The 14,221-nt window shown below is 41.0% G+C and overlaps 1 protein-coding gene across 7 annotated transcripts in view; it reads right to left on the bottom strand.

Annotated features, from left to right (window-relative positions):
• DYM (dymeclin) overlaps positions 1–14,221 on the bottom strand; it is a 353,838-nt gene that overhangs the window by 112,795 nt on the left and 226,822 nt on the right. For all 7 annotated transcript variants that reach the window (XM_045886744.3, XM_064577626.1, XM_064577625.1 and 4 more), the window contains one exon: positions 3,355–3,457. In XM_045886744.3, coding sequence (XP_045742700.1) covers positions 3,355–3,457 — 103 coding nt within the window. The remainder of the gene's footprint in view (positions 1–3,354; positions 3,458–14,221) is intronic.

Genomic DNA, 14,221 nt, shown 5'->3' with positions numbered 1-14,221 from the left:
TCAGTCCTACAGAAAGGTTCCCCGTGTTGGTTGATGATCAAAGGATAATATAATCTGGTTCCTTATGGTTCTACCTAGAATAAGAGTTAGATTCTTCTTATCCCAAATAGTTGCTAAAATGACTGTCAGAAATTAGGGGGGAAAAGCTTATAGGACACTGTAACAATATTCATAATTTAAAAACCACAGTTATAGTTTAAAAAGCAACTATAATTCATTTGTTATCTTTGTTTCACCTTATATATTCGGGTCTGTCATACATGACCCAAGTGGTTTCATTTAAAAAAAAAAAAAAAAAGTTGAAAGATTCTCCTTTAACAATTCTCCCCTGTCCCTTTAGTCACTGAATTCACTTTTAGGAAACCCTAAAGACAGCAAAGCCCAGCCACGTGGCCAGCTGAACCGCACATGCTTTCCCAGCCGTCTTCACTGCCCCTGGAGAGAGGCTGCAGAACCAGCTCTCCCTCTCTGTACTCAGCATTCTCTCTCCCCAAAGAGGACTTGAGTGCAATTTTTATTGTATTTCCTCTTCAGCAGCCAGGGCAGTCTCCTCATTATCTAGAACTTGGTGGAAGGCTTCAGGTCTCCCCTGAGCTGTTCCGACAAACAAGGTTGTACTGAAGTATGAACACTCATGTTTTTATAACTTGCTATTTGTTTTCTGTGTTGTTATTCAGCGGACTTGTTAATTATACAGTATAACGAGAATAAACGTTTTCTTAATAAACTCAGAAACCTCTAGGCAGACTGAAAGTACTCTTATTTATTACAGAGAGAAGGAGAACACATTCCTATTTTTGAGCGCTTATTCGAACTCGCTCAATTCTGGTGTGAAAGCACGGCCACGGCTCGGATAGAAGGGAGCCATTAGGCTAACAGGGACCCACTTTCCTTTTCCACCTTTTACAAACACGTGGTCTACAGCATGAGTGCAGGACACAGAGAATTATGTGGCTGTTGGCAGAGACATTTAATTAATATTTCCAGGGAGGGAAAAAGGGAGAAACCTTTTGTTTTCCCAGTTAATGACCAATTTAAAGGCGAATGACGGTGAGAACATGGTTTCAAATAAGCAGATCACTCAGAGTGTTTTGCACGGTGGGAACGCCCAGCGAACACACTCAGTTACTATCAAAGAACACACTGCAGTGCTGACTTAAGGCTGCTGTGGCGTTTCTGGTCACCGTGCAGCCGAGGGGCAGGGGGGACCCTGCTGCCGTCATTACTACTGAATAGGGGTGACCCACCCTCCACAGTGAACTCTGAGGAAAGGCAGGAAAACTGAAGTTCATAAACCCATCTGGAGTACACTGTGATTTGGAAAGTCTCACACACACAAATGGTAAAATAAGGACTGTCAAGGACAGATTCTAAGTGGAATCTTCCCTGTATTTCTATGAAGCGGATACCTTAGGAAATTCATTTTTACTTAGTGAAAATTTCATGCAAGAACAAGTCAGCAACTCTAAAAACTGTCAGATTCAATAGAATTGGTATGTCTGTTAGGAGTTCAACCTGTCCTTTCATGATTGGCAAATACCATTAAATATGATCCATTTTCTCAAAGACATAGTGATTTTCTGGTCTCTGATTACAGAAGAATGCTGAGAGCACAACCTCAACACTAAATACATTCGACACATTTTTGTGGAAGAAATGACATAGGAGTGCTGTGTAAGCAAATGGTAACTGTATAAAAATAAAACATTTATAGAGGAATTCAAGTTTTTTTTTCTTTCTTATTTATTTTTTTTATAGAGGGAGGGGTAGAGGGAGAGAGAATCTTAAGCAGGCTCCAGCCCCAACACAGAGCTGGATGCAGGGCTCAGTCTCACAATCCTGAGATCATGACCTGAGCCAAAATCAAGATTTGGACACTTAACTGACTGAGTCCCCCAGGCGTCCCTGCATTCAAGTTCTTAATAAACGCAATCCCCACGGCCACTCAGAGGCCCCAACTGAGGCTTCCAAGGAGTGATTAGGAAGAAATATTGTTCTTATAACAAGTTATGGCTCAGATAGAAGTGAGCTATTATGCTATTTTTTTAAAACGTTGAGAATATCCAATTAGCAGGAAAATCATAAAAGATACTTTTTTTTTTCTTTTTGTAAAAGAGAAGTACTATGGAATTACAAACTTAATACCTTAATGGGAATGACAGATCATCACATTACACACATACACAAAATAAATAAAAGAGAAGAAAAATAGCACGAGTCGGGTTGTGGCTGCACCCAGCTATCTCTGTTTATCAGCGACTGCTATCCGGACTGGGGGCTGTTCCCACAGTCTCGTATCAGCACAGCCATTTAGAAATGAAACAAACCACAGGAAACAAAACAACTCGCCGGCTGTCTGGTATGCATCAACCACTTCAAACTCTGAACTTAAAAATTCTCTCATGAAGTTTCTAAGTATCAACCCACTGAGAGTTGTTGTCCTTATTAGAACTCGATGGACTACTTCTGTGGTCTATGACAAGATAATTTTTAGCATCCTCATCTAAGCCATGTTCCAAAATATAAGGAATGTCACGGATAGCGGCACTGCCCTACAGGTATTCCTAATATTCTCCTTCCTGTTATTCTATAATGCTCATCCCTGTGCCGCTCCCATTCTCCCATGCCGTCATTCTCGGAGGTTAGGGGAGAATAGGCTCTTCATCTTTAAAGTGGATGAAACCAAGGCAACACACAAGTGCTGTCCTCCAGTGACCACGGCTCACAGGACCAGAGCTGAGCAGAGCCAATTAGATCTCTCTCCCAGGAACGGAGAATTGGGACTTCAAGACTCTGGTCAGGCGGCTAAAGACACGACACTCACAGGGAGGGAGGAAGGCTGGAGTGACTATGTTAGGTCCAAGTCAGCAAAAAGGGAAATCTGGCCAATAGGGAATAGCTCAAGAGTAAAACGGAAGCAAAAGGAAGCAGAGTCTAAAAATTAAACAGCCTCAGAAAGACAAGATATTCTTGAATCCAAAGGCTTTTTCAATTTCAGGTTCTGGTTCTCTGTGAAATCCAGCCTCTGTACCTCTGCCCCTTGAGATCAGTGAGAAACCTCTGCATATTTTCTGTAAGACCGCTTCTTTTGCTTCTGTGTAATTAGTTTGAGTGGGTTTCTTGCCTGAGGTAAGAAGAGTCCTAATTATTAACAGTCACTAGCTTAGGGTTGACTTTCTCTAGCCACTTGTTAATAATCATTTACAAGTTTTTCCCTTGATTTGAGATAGCACTCCTTTATCTGCATATGAGAGGCACCAAGATCACAGTCACATCTTGAGAACAGAGATTGTTACTTACAAACCTAACAATGAAAGGAAAACTTATTACTGACAAAGTAAGGTAACTACTTACGTAATCTGGTAGAGGAACATCATTGGAACTCAGTGAACCTCTCAAGGACTGTGTGGCTTGTTCCAGAACTTTGTTGTGTTTTTTAGACAGCAAGGAAAACAAACTGAAAAAAACAAAAACAAAAAAAGAAAGAACTAAGTGTTTCCTTTCCTAGGTTTTATACAGTATTATAGAGTTCTGCAGAATGTCAATTATTCTAAAATATACATGTAATGATTTTTTTCTTCACGCCTGTGTTAACAGCAGGATTAATAATACTATCGATATAACAAAAAAATGAAGTGAGGAGAGTGTTTAAATTATAAGGATTCAAAAGAATGAAAAAAAAGTTTGACAGCTTAAAATTCTATTTTAAACATAGGAGAATTTTCCACTATTGTGGAAAGAACAGCGGACAGAGATTCAGACAGACTGAGATATGCAGACTTCACGAGGAACTCTGAGTGCAATCTATTACTAGTCACTTGGACTTGTATCTTAATTTCCTCATCTTTCAACTAAGTGTGTTGGATTAAATTATTTCTCTAGTATAATATAGTCAATCACTTTTTATCACAGCTTTATCTTACGTCTCAAAAAGAATGACTTTAAATATATATATTATAAGATTTCCACTTCTGGTCGTGATGGACTAACTGGTACCAAATAACCTTCCTGCTATTAACACCTTAAAAACCGGACAAAATATATGAAATGACTTTTTTTGGGGGGATGGTGTACAACACCTGCAGTGCAGGATTGGGATCCCTAGAAGAAGGGAGTACCTGCCTAGGGAAACATTCCAAACTGTGCGGCAGAATGCTGGGACCCAAGCAGTACACAGCGGCATCGTGGTGAGCTGAAAACACAAAGGGGTCAGGGTTTGGGGCTGCGTGGCAGGTGGAATTTGCAGGCAGATTATTCCACTGGGGAGAACTACAAGAGGAAGGCCCAGAAACCTGCCCAAGGGTCTTCTCCACTTGAGGTTTAGTTTTCTTTTGTTTTACCTTCTAAGGTTAAAAGTGAACCTCACACTTCCTGCTCGCACCCATTGCCATGATGCACAGGCAGCTGCTACATACCGGCAGCTTATTGTCTGTGATTCCAGAAATGTTAAGGGCAGCAAGCCCTGTGTATCAATGAATACTGTACATACATATCCATCTTTTTTATTCCATCAAATATGTACTGCTCTGTACTTCACACTTCTTTCATTGAATAAAATATTCCTTGATCCATTCAATAAATGTTGAGTGCCAGTAATGGATATCCAAACATATGGATATACCATAATTTATTTATATTTAGTCCATTATTAATCAATCATTTTAACATTTCCAGGTTTATTTTTTTATAAACAGCACTGTGATGAACACCCTTGTATATAATTTTTTAGCATACTGAGGTGAGACTACGTACAGGATAAATTCCTTGAAGTAAAATTGCTGAGTAAAATAATAACGGAATAGAATAGTGAACTGTAGTAGCAGTATACGTTTCAAATATACAAATTATTTTGTAAATGATGAAAAGGCAAAAATTTGTTGGGACAGGGTACAAAGCGTATTCACATGGAAATGCATAAAGGAAAAATTTACTAAGATTCTTTTAGTTTGTTAGCGGTACCTTTCAGGAATGAAGGGAATTTCAGGAGTTTTCTGAGACCGCAGGAACTGTGACGGTGTCAGCTCTAGCACAGGGCATGGCAAGTCTCAGAGGCATGACCTGATGCCCAAACAAAAAGGGAAAGCACTAAATACGCCTGGAAGAAGGGCACATCCTGGTGTTCGTCAGAAGAAGGGGGGCAAGTGAAGAAAGACAGCGCCCCTTGTTGAGTTTACAAAATACCAGCAACCTGGGGGTCTGTCCGTGTCCCCCGAGTGTCCCTTCAGAGGACAGCAGAGATAATCTATGGTACCTTCCATCAAACTGTAGGAATCAAAGCACAAAGGACTTGAAATTGTTTCCTTTGGAGAAAAAAGGCGAGTTTTGTTTATTTTCAAAGAGAATACCAACAATCCGTTTTCCTTGTTAGAAGAAGACAAAACAAGGAAGTGAGCCTCGATCCCAACGTAAGCTCTTCCAGTTGGGCATAACGGAAAATAGTAAGGGCCAAAAAGGCTGACTGGTCCACCTCAAGGACCTGTGGCCACTGCCCCCAGCTGCTCCTAAGAAAGCTGGTGTGAGAACAGCTGATTTGAGGCCAGTTCCAGTTTCCTATCATGAAGGAGAAACAGCATTCACACTTACTTCAGGTTGTTATTCTTGGACAACTTAATAGGCTTTTCCCTCAGGTCTTACAGCTATAGAACTTTCAACTTTTTTTAAAACATTCTAATTCTGGCTCGCATTTAGCATTTTTAAGGCAAAATGACCTAAATGTATAGGAGACATGGCTTGTAAATTGCTGAGAAAAGTAACTTCTGGTGAAAGCTTTGCAATCGAAGTACTAGCCCCCTTAGCTTACTTCCATTAGAGTAAATGGTAAAGGTATATGATGTTTGCGTGTAAAGGGGTAATTCTGAGCGAAACTGGCTTTCAAGTGTACTCTTCACTCAGGATATCACTGCCAGAGTCCTTGCTTTTAGAATTAGAAAAAGACTAGGTTTTTCTTTTTATACAAGAATGTTCACTACAAATTGGTTTAACAATGAAAAACTGAAAACAGGGCGCCTGGGTGGCTGAGTTGGTTAAGCGACTGCCTTCAGCTCAGGTCATGATCCTGGAGTCCCGGGATCGAGTCCCACATCAGAGACAGACTCTGCTCAGTGGGGAGTCTGCTTCTCCCTGTGACCCTCCTCCCTCTCCTGCTCTCTGTCTCTCATTCTCTTTCTCTCAAATAAATAAATAAAATCTTAAAAAAAAAAAAAAAACTGAAAACAATCAAAACACTGATAAACAATAGAATAGGTAAATATAACTGTCAGATAGTCCTATAATGAACAACTACATAGTAATTTAAAGTTATCTAAGGCTACATGCAACAATATGGGTAAATCTCCAAAACAATATTGTTTTACCAGCAAGGACTCTTGTGGAAGAATGTGACCAAAGTAATATTATTTACATAATGTATTAAAAATGCAAAAACGTTATTACCTACCTTCTACACATAAAACGTGAAATAATAAAACATATGGAAATGATAAATACTACATTTAAGATAGCCATTATTCTCTGAGAAAGGGAAGGAAATGGGATCAGAGAGGGAAAAAAAGGGATTTGGCTCTCGCTCTCTATCTTTCTCTCTCTTGTTCTATGTATAAAATGTTGTTTTTGTTATGCTGGATACATACATAGGGGATTGCTATATTACTCTATCTCTTTGATGTATGTCTGAAACATTACATACCTTTTAAAAATTGGAATAAAAAGAATACCCTATCCTGAAGAAAACAGAGCCCTTGCTAAAAGCCAGCATTTCAGAAAAGAAAGCAGCACGTGGACAGACTCTGTACGGTCAGTCCAACATGAAATAGGCTCAGAAAACCACCAGCTGTGGGAAAGGGCTGCAGTTGAGGACTCACAGGCAGTGGCAGGAGATGAGGCTAGAACAGAGACAGTCTGAGGACAGACTGGGAGGGACCACTTAGGGCACATCGAAAGTCCTGGACTTGACTCAATATGGAGAAGAAGCTAATGGAACATTAGTCTAACAAAATGATAAAAGAGACATGTTCCTTGCTCTCAAGGAGCTGAAATCTAAGGTGATAAGGAAAAAAAAAAAGCCTGCAATTCTGAAATTGGAGGACACCATGGGTCTCAAGAGTGCACTGTGGGAGCATAGAGGAAGGCCAGGTACATGTCAGAGGAAATCTATCTTGTGGCCTTGAAGGTCAGGGGCTTGCTAGTGAGAAGTACAGGGGGAGGGAGAGTAAGTAACTCAGAAGGGGAAATGGTGTGCCAAGAGGCTGAGAGAGACCACGGCCAGAACAATGCAAGTCCACGGGGTGAGGGTGGCAAGAGAGGAAGCCGAGCAAGACTGGGATGGGCCTATCAAAAAAAAACATGCTAAGAGGTTTGCATTTCATCTTCTCAAGTTACTGAGGCAAGCAGTAAGTCAAATATTTACCAAGAACCTACAATGTGCTGGGCAACGTGCAAGCTGCCTGGGATATAGTGACAAGCAAAAGCAGCACGGTCTTTGTCCTGCCCTCCTGGAGGGTGCGGCTGGTAGGGAGGATAAACCTACACAGAAGGTTCTACTGTCCGTGCAGTGACAGAGATGGACAAGGAGTGCTAGGGGGACACAGATGAGGCTGCCCAGCTGCACCTGAAGACAGGAACAGGAAATCATTGCTGGAGCTGACACCTGAGCTGAATCTGAAGGAACAATTAGGAGTGAGCCAAGCAAGTGAGGCAAAGGCAAAGGTCATCTGGGCAGAGAACAGAGCACAAGGGAAGACAGAGACATCTGAGCACTGTTGGTGTAGGCAACAGGATGGCACACATGTTCATCAAGTGTCCAATTTGTGGCAGAACACAGCGTTAAGGTTGGGCTGGTAGTGGGGATAGTTTATGAAGCGTCTCTCTTAGACCTTGGACTTCATCCTGAAAGCCAGAGGGTTTGTTTGGTTTTTTTTTAAGATTTATTTATTTATTTGAGAGAGAGCATGGGAGGAGGGGCAGAGGGAGAGACTCTCCAGCAGACTCCCCGCTGAGTGCGGAGCCTATGAGATCATGACCTGAGCTGAAACCAAGAACCAGATGCTTGACTGAGCCACCCAGGCGCCCCTTAAAAGCCAGAGGTGTTTTATGACAGCAGGGCTACAACAGGAGCGACGAAAGCAAAGCTGCTGTGTTTGGTGCTCAGGTGGGGAGGATGGGGCAAGGGATGGACAGGAAGCGATCAGCCCTTGTTCAGGCGTGTCCTTGATCTCTCCCCAGTGCTCTCTCATCCCGTGGTGGCCATCCAGTCCCTGCCACAGAACCCCAGGGCTCTAGGAAGCAAAGTGAAAAATACAGGCCCGAGGGGCACCTAGGTGGCTCAGTCGTTAAGCGTCTGCCTTCGTCTCAGGTCATGATCCCAGGGTCCTGGGATCGAGTCCCACATCAGGCTCCCTGCTCAGCGGGAAGCCTGCTTCTCCCTCTCCCACTCCACCTGCTTGTGTTCCCTCTCTCGCTGTGTCTCTCTCTGTCAAATAAATAAATACATACATACATACATACATAAAATATAAATAAATAAATATAAAATAAAAGCTACTAGGACACACACACGGCTCGCTGCTCATAAAATCATCATGTGAGGCCTGCACTGTCTTCATCCATCCTGTGTTTGGTTTTTAGGGAGGATGAAATCGAGGCAGAGAGGAGTTAAGTACTTTGCTTAAGGCACAGAGCTACTAAGTGGTGGGGTCAGGAGTCAAATTCAGGCATGCAAGCTCCAGAATCTGTGCTCTTAACAATTCTGCAACGAAAGCCAGAGATAACGCAGGAATATCCAGAGGGAGATGGTAAGAAATACCCAGGTGGGCAGTTCAGAAATACGAAGCTAGTGCTTGGGAGGGAGGTGAGAACTTTAAGGGTTATTGGCATCAGCTGCCATCACACAAGTAAAGGTGATCACCCAAGGATAATGTGTCAAGTAAGAAAAGAAGGATAAAGTCAGAAGTCTGGGAAACACCAAGACTAAAAAGTGGAAACAGCAAAGGGGACTTGGAGAAATAGAAGTGGAAGAACAAAAAGTGAAAGACGTCTGGAAGACAACAGAATAATCTCAAGGGGAGAGTGGTCATCACTGTCAAAAGGTAAAGAAGGATTAAAGAAAAAAAAAAGAAAAGAAACAAAGTCACTGAATTTGGCCCAGGGAAAGAAAACAACGGGGACCTTACCAAAAACCCTTCTTGGAGTGGAGGAGGAGGCTGAAGTGAACCCCCGTGGTTGAGAGAGAAGCTGGATGTGGCAAAGTGGGTAGTGAGGTGGAGCAAAGAGCCTGAAGGGGAGGCAACACAGAGGGGTCACTTCCTAGGAGGAGGCGGGGGGGGGCTCCCTCCCTGAGAACTGCAGACCTTCCCCATGACAGCCTTGCGCCCCTCACAACTTGCAGTCACCTTCCCTCCACGCCCCCATCCTTCCCTCATCACAGTGGTCACCAGAGAGACGAGGAGGAGTACCTCAACTCCACAGAAGAATGGGAAGTTAGGAAACTGAGGTGCAGAGTTGACAGTTCATCTGAGGTTAAAGTTACACAGTGTAATGAACACAAGTTCTTGACAAATCCTAAAGAGCTATTTTAAAATGTCGAGAAATACAAAATATTATTAAAGTTATTAAGAGCAGGGCTGTGGACAGAAACCAAATCTCCTTAAGCCAAGCCTGATACTTCCTCCTCTGCAGGCAGAGGCTCCTTCTACATGCAGAACTCCTCCTTTCTCCTCTCTGCGCCTCTAAATGCTGCTTGTCCTTCAAGCCCAAGTGCATGCTGCCCATTCCATCTGGTCTGTGAAGGATCCCTCTAACCTGTGCTCACCCTCCCTCTGAACTACACTAACTTCTCCATGCCTCAACCAACACTTCAATATAGTCTCACACTGCTGCTTACCTTGTTTTTAATCAGCTTTATTGAGCAATCATCAACATAGACTAAAATTAACCAATTTTAGGTATACAATTGGATGAGGTTTGACAAATTGAAACATTCATGGGACTCATCACCATAATTATGACATAGAACATTTCCATTCCCACAGGATGTCCCCTGAGCCCCTCTGCAGTCAATCCCCTGCTCTACCACAGCCCTCCCCGATCCCAGGCAACTCCCAAGCTGTTTCCTGTCACTGCAGTTCTGCCCTTTCTAGATTTCAGGTAAATGGGATTATACCATGTGTACTCTTTTGTGTCTGGTTTCTATCACTTAGTGTTCCATCCACGTTGTTTGGTGTATCAGTAATTCATTCCTTTTTATTGCCAAGTAGCTTTCCACTGCATGAACAAACTTCAATTTGTTTCTCTATTTATTAGTTGAAGGACTCTTGGGTTGTCTCCCCTTCTGAGCCATTATGAATAAAGCTGCTATAAACATTCTCACAAAAGTTTCTTGGTAATCAAATGTCTTCATTTCTCTTGAATAAATACCTTGAAGTGGAACTGCTAGGTTGTGTGCTATTTGTTTAACTCCATAAGAAATGGGGCCCGCCCGTCCTACATTCTGGCTGGCACTTGCTATGCCAGTCTTTTTAGCGTTAGCCCTGCCCGTGCGTGTGAAGATTTCGCTGTGGTTTTAACTTGCATTCCCCTAATGAATTTTCCTGTGCTCCTAGTTTTGTTTGGTGAAGTGCGTATTCAAATCCTTTGCCTGATTAAAACAATGGGCGGTTTTCCTTCTTCTTCCTGAGTTTGCAAGAGTTCTTTATAATATTCTAGATACAAGTCCTTTATCAGGTATTTTTTTGTAAATACTCTTTCCCAGACCAGCATTGGGGTGGGTGTGTGTGTGTGGGGGGGGTCTTTTCATTTTCTTAACAGTGCTTTTGAAGAGCAAAATTTTAGAATTTGATGAAGTCCAATTCATCAACTTTTAAAGAAAGATTTGTGTTGTGTCCTAAGAAACCTCTGCCTAACCAAGATCCCAAAGATTTTCTCACATGATTTGTTGTATACGGTTTATAGTTTTAGCTCTCCTATTTAAGGTCTGTGCTCCATCTGGATGCATGTACGGCATGAAGTAAGAGTCAAGGTTTATGTTCTCGGGTTCGTTGTTTGAATCTGAATATTTCACTGTTGCGGCACCATTCGTTGATAAGACTAATTCCTTCCCCCTTAAATTACCTTGACAGGCTTGTCAAAATTTCATTGACCATATACGCATGGGTCTATTTCTGGACTCTATTCCATTCCACTGGTCTATAAATCTATTACATACCAATAATACCACACTGCCCTGACTGCATTAGCTGTAATTTATAGTACATCTTGAAATCAGGTAGTGTGAGTTCTCCTTGAGTTTTCTTTGTCAAAATTGCTTGTGGGTATTCTAGGATTTTTGCATATTCACATAAATTTTAGAATCAACTTGTCAATTTCTACCAAAGAGCCTGGTGGGATTTTGATTGGGACTGTGTTAAATGAACAGATAAATTTCAGAATCTAACAATACTGTCTCTGATCCAGGAACATGGGATCACCCTGTTTACTTAAGTCTTTAGTTTTTAAAAAAATGTTTGATTAAAAAAATTTTTTATTGAAATACAGTTGACACACAGTGATATATTAATTGCAGGTGCACAACACAGTGATTTGAATGGTCTTTAAAATTTCTTTCAGCAATGTTTTAGTTTTCAGTATACACATTTTGCATGTATTTTAGTTATTCTTTTTCCTAAGTTATTTCATATTTTTATGCTACCATAAACAGTACTGCTTTTAAATTCTGATTTCTGATTGTCACATGAATATCAGAACACAATTATTGTTATATACTGACCTTTGTATCCTTTGACCTTGCTAAACTCATCTCTTCCAATTTTTTGCAGATTAGGATTTTTTAAAACATATGACCATGTTTTATGTGAATAAAGCCAGTTTTAAGTGTTCTTTTCCAATCTGAATTTATAAAATTTCTTTTTCTTGACTCACTGCACTGCCTAGGACCTTTAGTACAACGTTAAATAAGTATGAGAGTGAATATCCTTGCCATTTTCTTGATCCTAGGAAAGAATATATTCAGTATTTTACCATTAAGTAGGACTTTAGCTATAAATTGTCCATAGATGCCCTTTATTAGATTGAGAAAATCCCCTCTATTCTTTGTTAACGGATTTTTTAAAAATCATAAATAGGTGCTGAGTTTTGTCAAATGCTCTTTCTGTACTTATTAAGATGATCATATGGTTTTTAAGTCTATTAAATATAGTGTATTATGCTGATTGATCATGGAATGTTGAGACAACCCTACATTCCTAGGATGGATCCCACTGGTTATCCTTTTCTATGCTGAGGAGAAATAATAAGAATGATGGTAGCTGTCATTTATTGAGAACATACTCTGTGCCAAGCACCTTACTAATCTTTTACAATTATTAACTAAATTAATATACAATAGGCTTAAGGGGGTACTAATACTTTCATCACATTACACAAAGGAAACTAAGGCATTAGAGAGGTAAATTAATTTGCCAAGGATTATACTTTTCGTAAGTGGAAGAGCTAGAATTTATACCCTGGTAATCTGACTTCCAATTCTGCACTCATAACCACCCTATTATCTCTCATCAGGAGATCTGTTTTACTGATATGGTGACTATTTTTTTTCTATCCTTTATGATTCACTCCTACTCTCTCTCTTTTTTTTTAAAGATTTTATTTATTTATTTGTCAGAGAGAGACAGAGCACAAGCAGGGAGAGAGGCAGGCAGAGGGAGAAGCAGGCTCCCTGCTGAGCAAGGAGCCCGATGTGGGACTCGATCCCAGGACCCTGGGATCATGACCCGAGCCGAAGGCAGACGCTTAACCGACTGAGCCACCCAGGCGCCCCACTCCTACTCTCCTCTTAAGAACAGAACTAACCACTCTCCTGAAAAAAAGTGACTTCATGACACAAGGCTGAATCAATTATAATACCCTTTCCCTGGATCACAAAGATAGGTCAATGGATATATGCTCTTAAGTTGGGCCAGATGGAAACTTCCTAAGATTTTTCTACTTAGGAATGGTGACAAAGACTGCTTTCCCCCTTGGTTAGAAGACTGCAGAGATGTGAATCTGGAGGTGCCTATGGTCATGATTTAGCTTCATGGAGAAAACCCGCACACAAGAAGAGAGAATGAACTTACACTGAAATGATGAAAGAGAGACACAGACATAGAAGGAGGCAGAGAAAATACTCTGGAGGTGCTGACTCCTCAGTTCAAGTCTCTGGAACACCAACATCTGTATTTCTTTTGTGAGCTATTCTCCACTGAGAATCCCTTAAGACAAACCTCCTTTTTTACACATGCTAGGGTCTGTATGGCTTACTCCTTCATCTTAAAGTATCTGTTCAAATGTCATCCCTTCTTTGAGGACTACCACAACCACTCTAATTAAAATTGCAACCCAATCCTGGCACATCCTGTTTTCTTTCCATTGCTTTATTTTTTTCCCATTACTACTTACCACTTTCTGAAATAGTATATGCTTTTCTCATGTTTTTATTGTTTCCATCCACTAGAACAAAATGGGCAAAATACAGCTTGCAGACCAAATCTGGCCCACGATCTGTTTTTGCAAATAAAGTTTTAATGAAACATAGCCACATCCATTCATTCGTTATTGTCTATGGCTGCTTTTATGGTACAATGGCAAAGTTGAATAGCTGTGACAGAGACCTTCTGGCAGCCAAAGCCTAAAATATTTACTATCTAGTTCTTCACAGAAAGTTTCCTAACTCCTGCACTAGTATGTAAGCTCCACGATGGCAGGAATTTTCTGTTTTGTTCAATGCTATAATTCCAGTGCCTAGAACAATGCCTGGTATCGGATACTGGTTCACTGAGTAAAACACAAAGTAAAAATTCCCCAGGGGGGGGGCGGGGGGGAAAGTACTTTCATTAAGCTTAAAATTTCAAAGTTTATCTGGTTTCTCTTTAGACAAATACCTGATTTTTTATGGCCAGAACATTATCTTTTTTTCAATATTTTACTACATTAGAAAAATAAATAGTCTCTCTCACTTAGCTAGAAATACAATTGACTTACACTTCTAGTTTTTCCTCAAAGCTAGTTGTTAGCAAAGCTGAGAGGGGCTGCTGCCAGACCAGATTTGGGATATAAGAGGAGAAGAGTCAAGGATATCATCAAAGTTTTTACCTTAAGCAAATGGAATGATGAGCACATCATTTACTGAGAAAGGAAAAACTTTACAGGGAACAGGTTCCTAGGAGATCATCAAAGGTCCCTCTTGGATATG

Source organism: Mirounga angustirostris, unplaced genomic scaffold (assembly GCF_029215605.1).
Source record: "Mirounga angustirostris isolate CCGP_5_RB_7025 unplaced genomic scaffold, mMirAng1.0.hap1 SCAF_14, whole genome shotgun sequence".
Taxonomy (NCBI): Eukaryota; Metazoa; Chordata; class Mammalia; order Carnivora; family Phocidae; genus Mirounga; species Mirounga angustirostris.
This window is presented reverse-complemented; position numbering and strand designations above follow the sequence as displayed.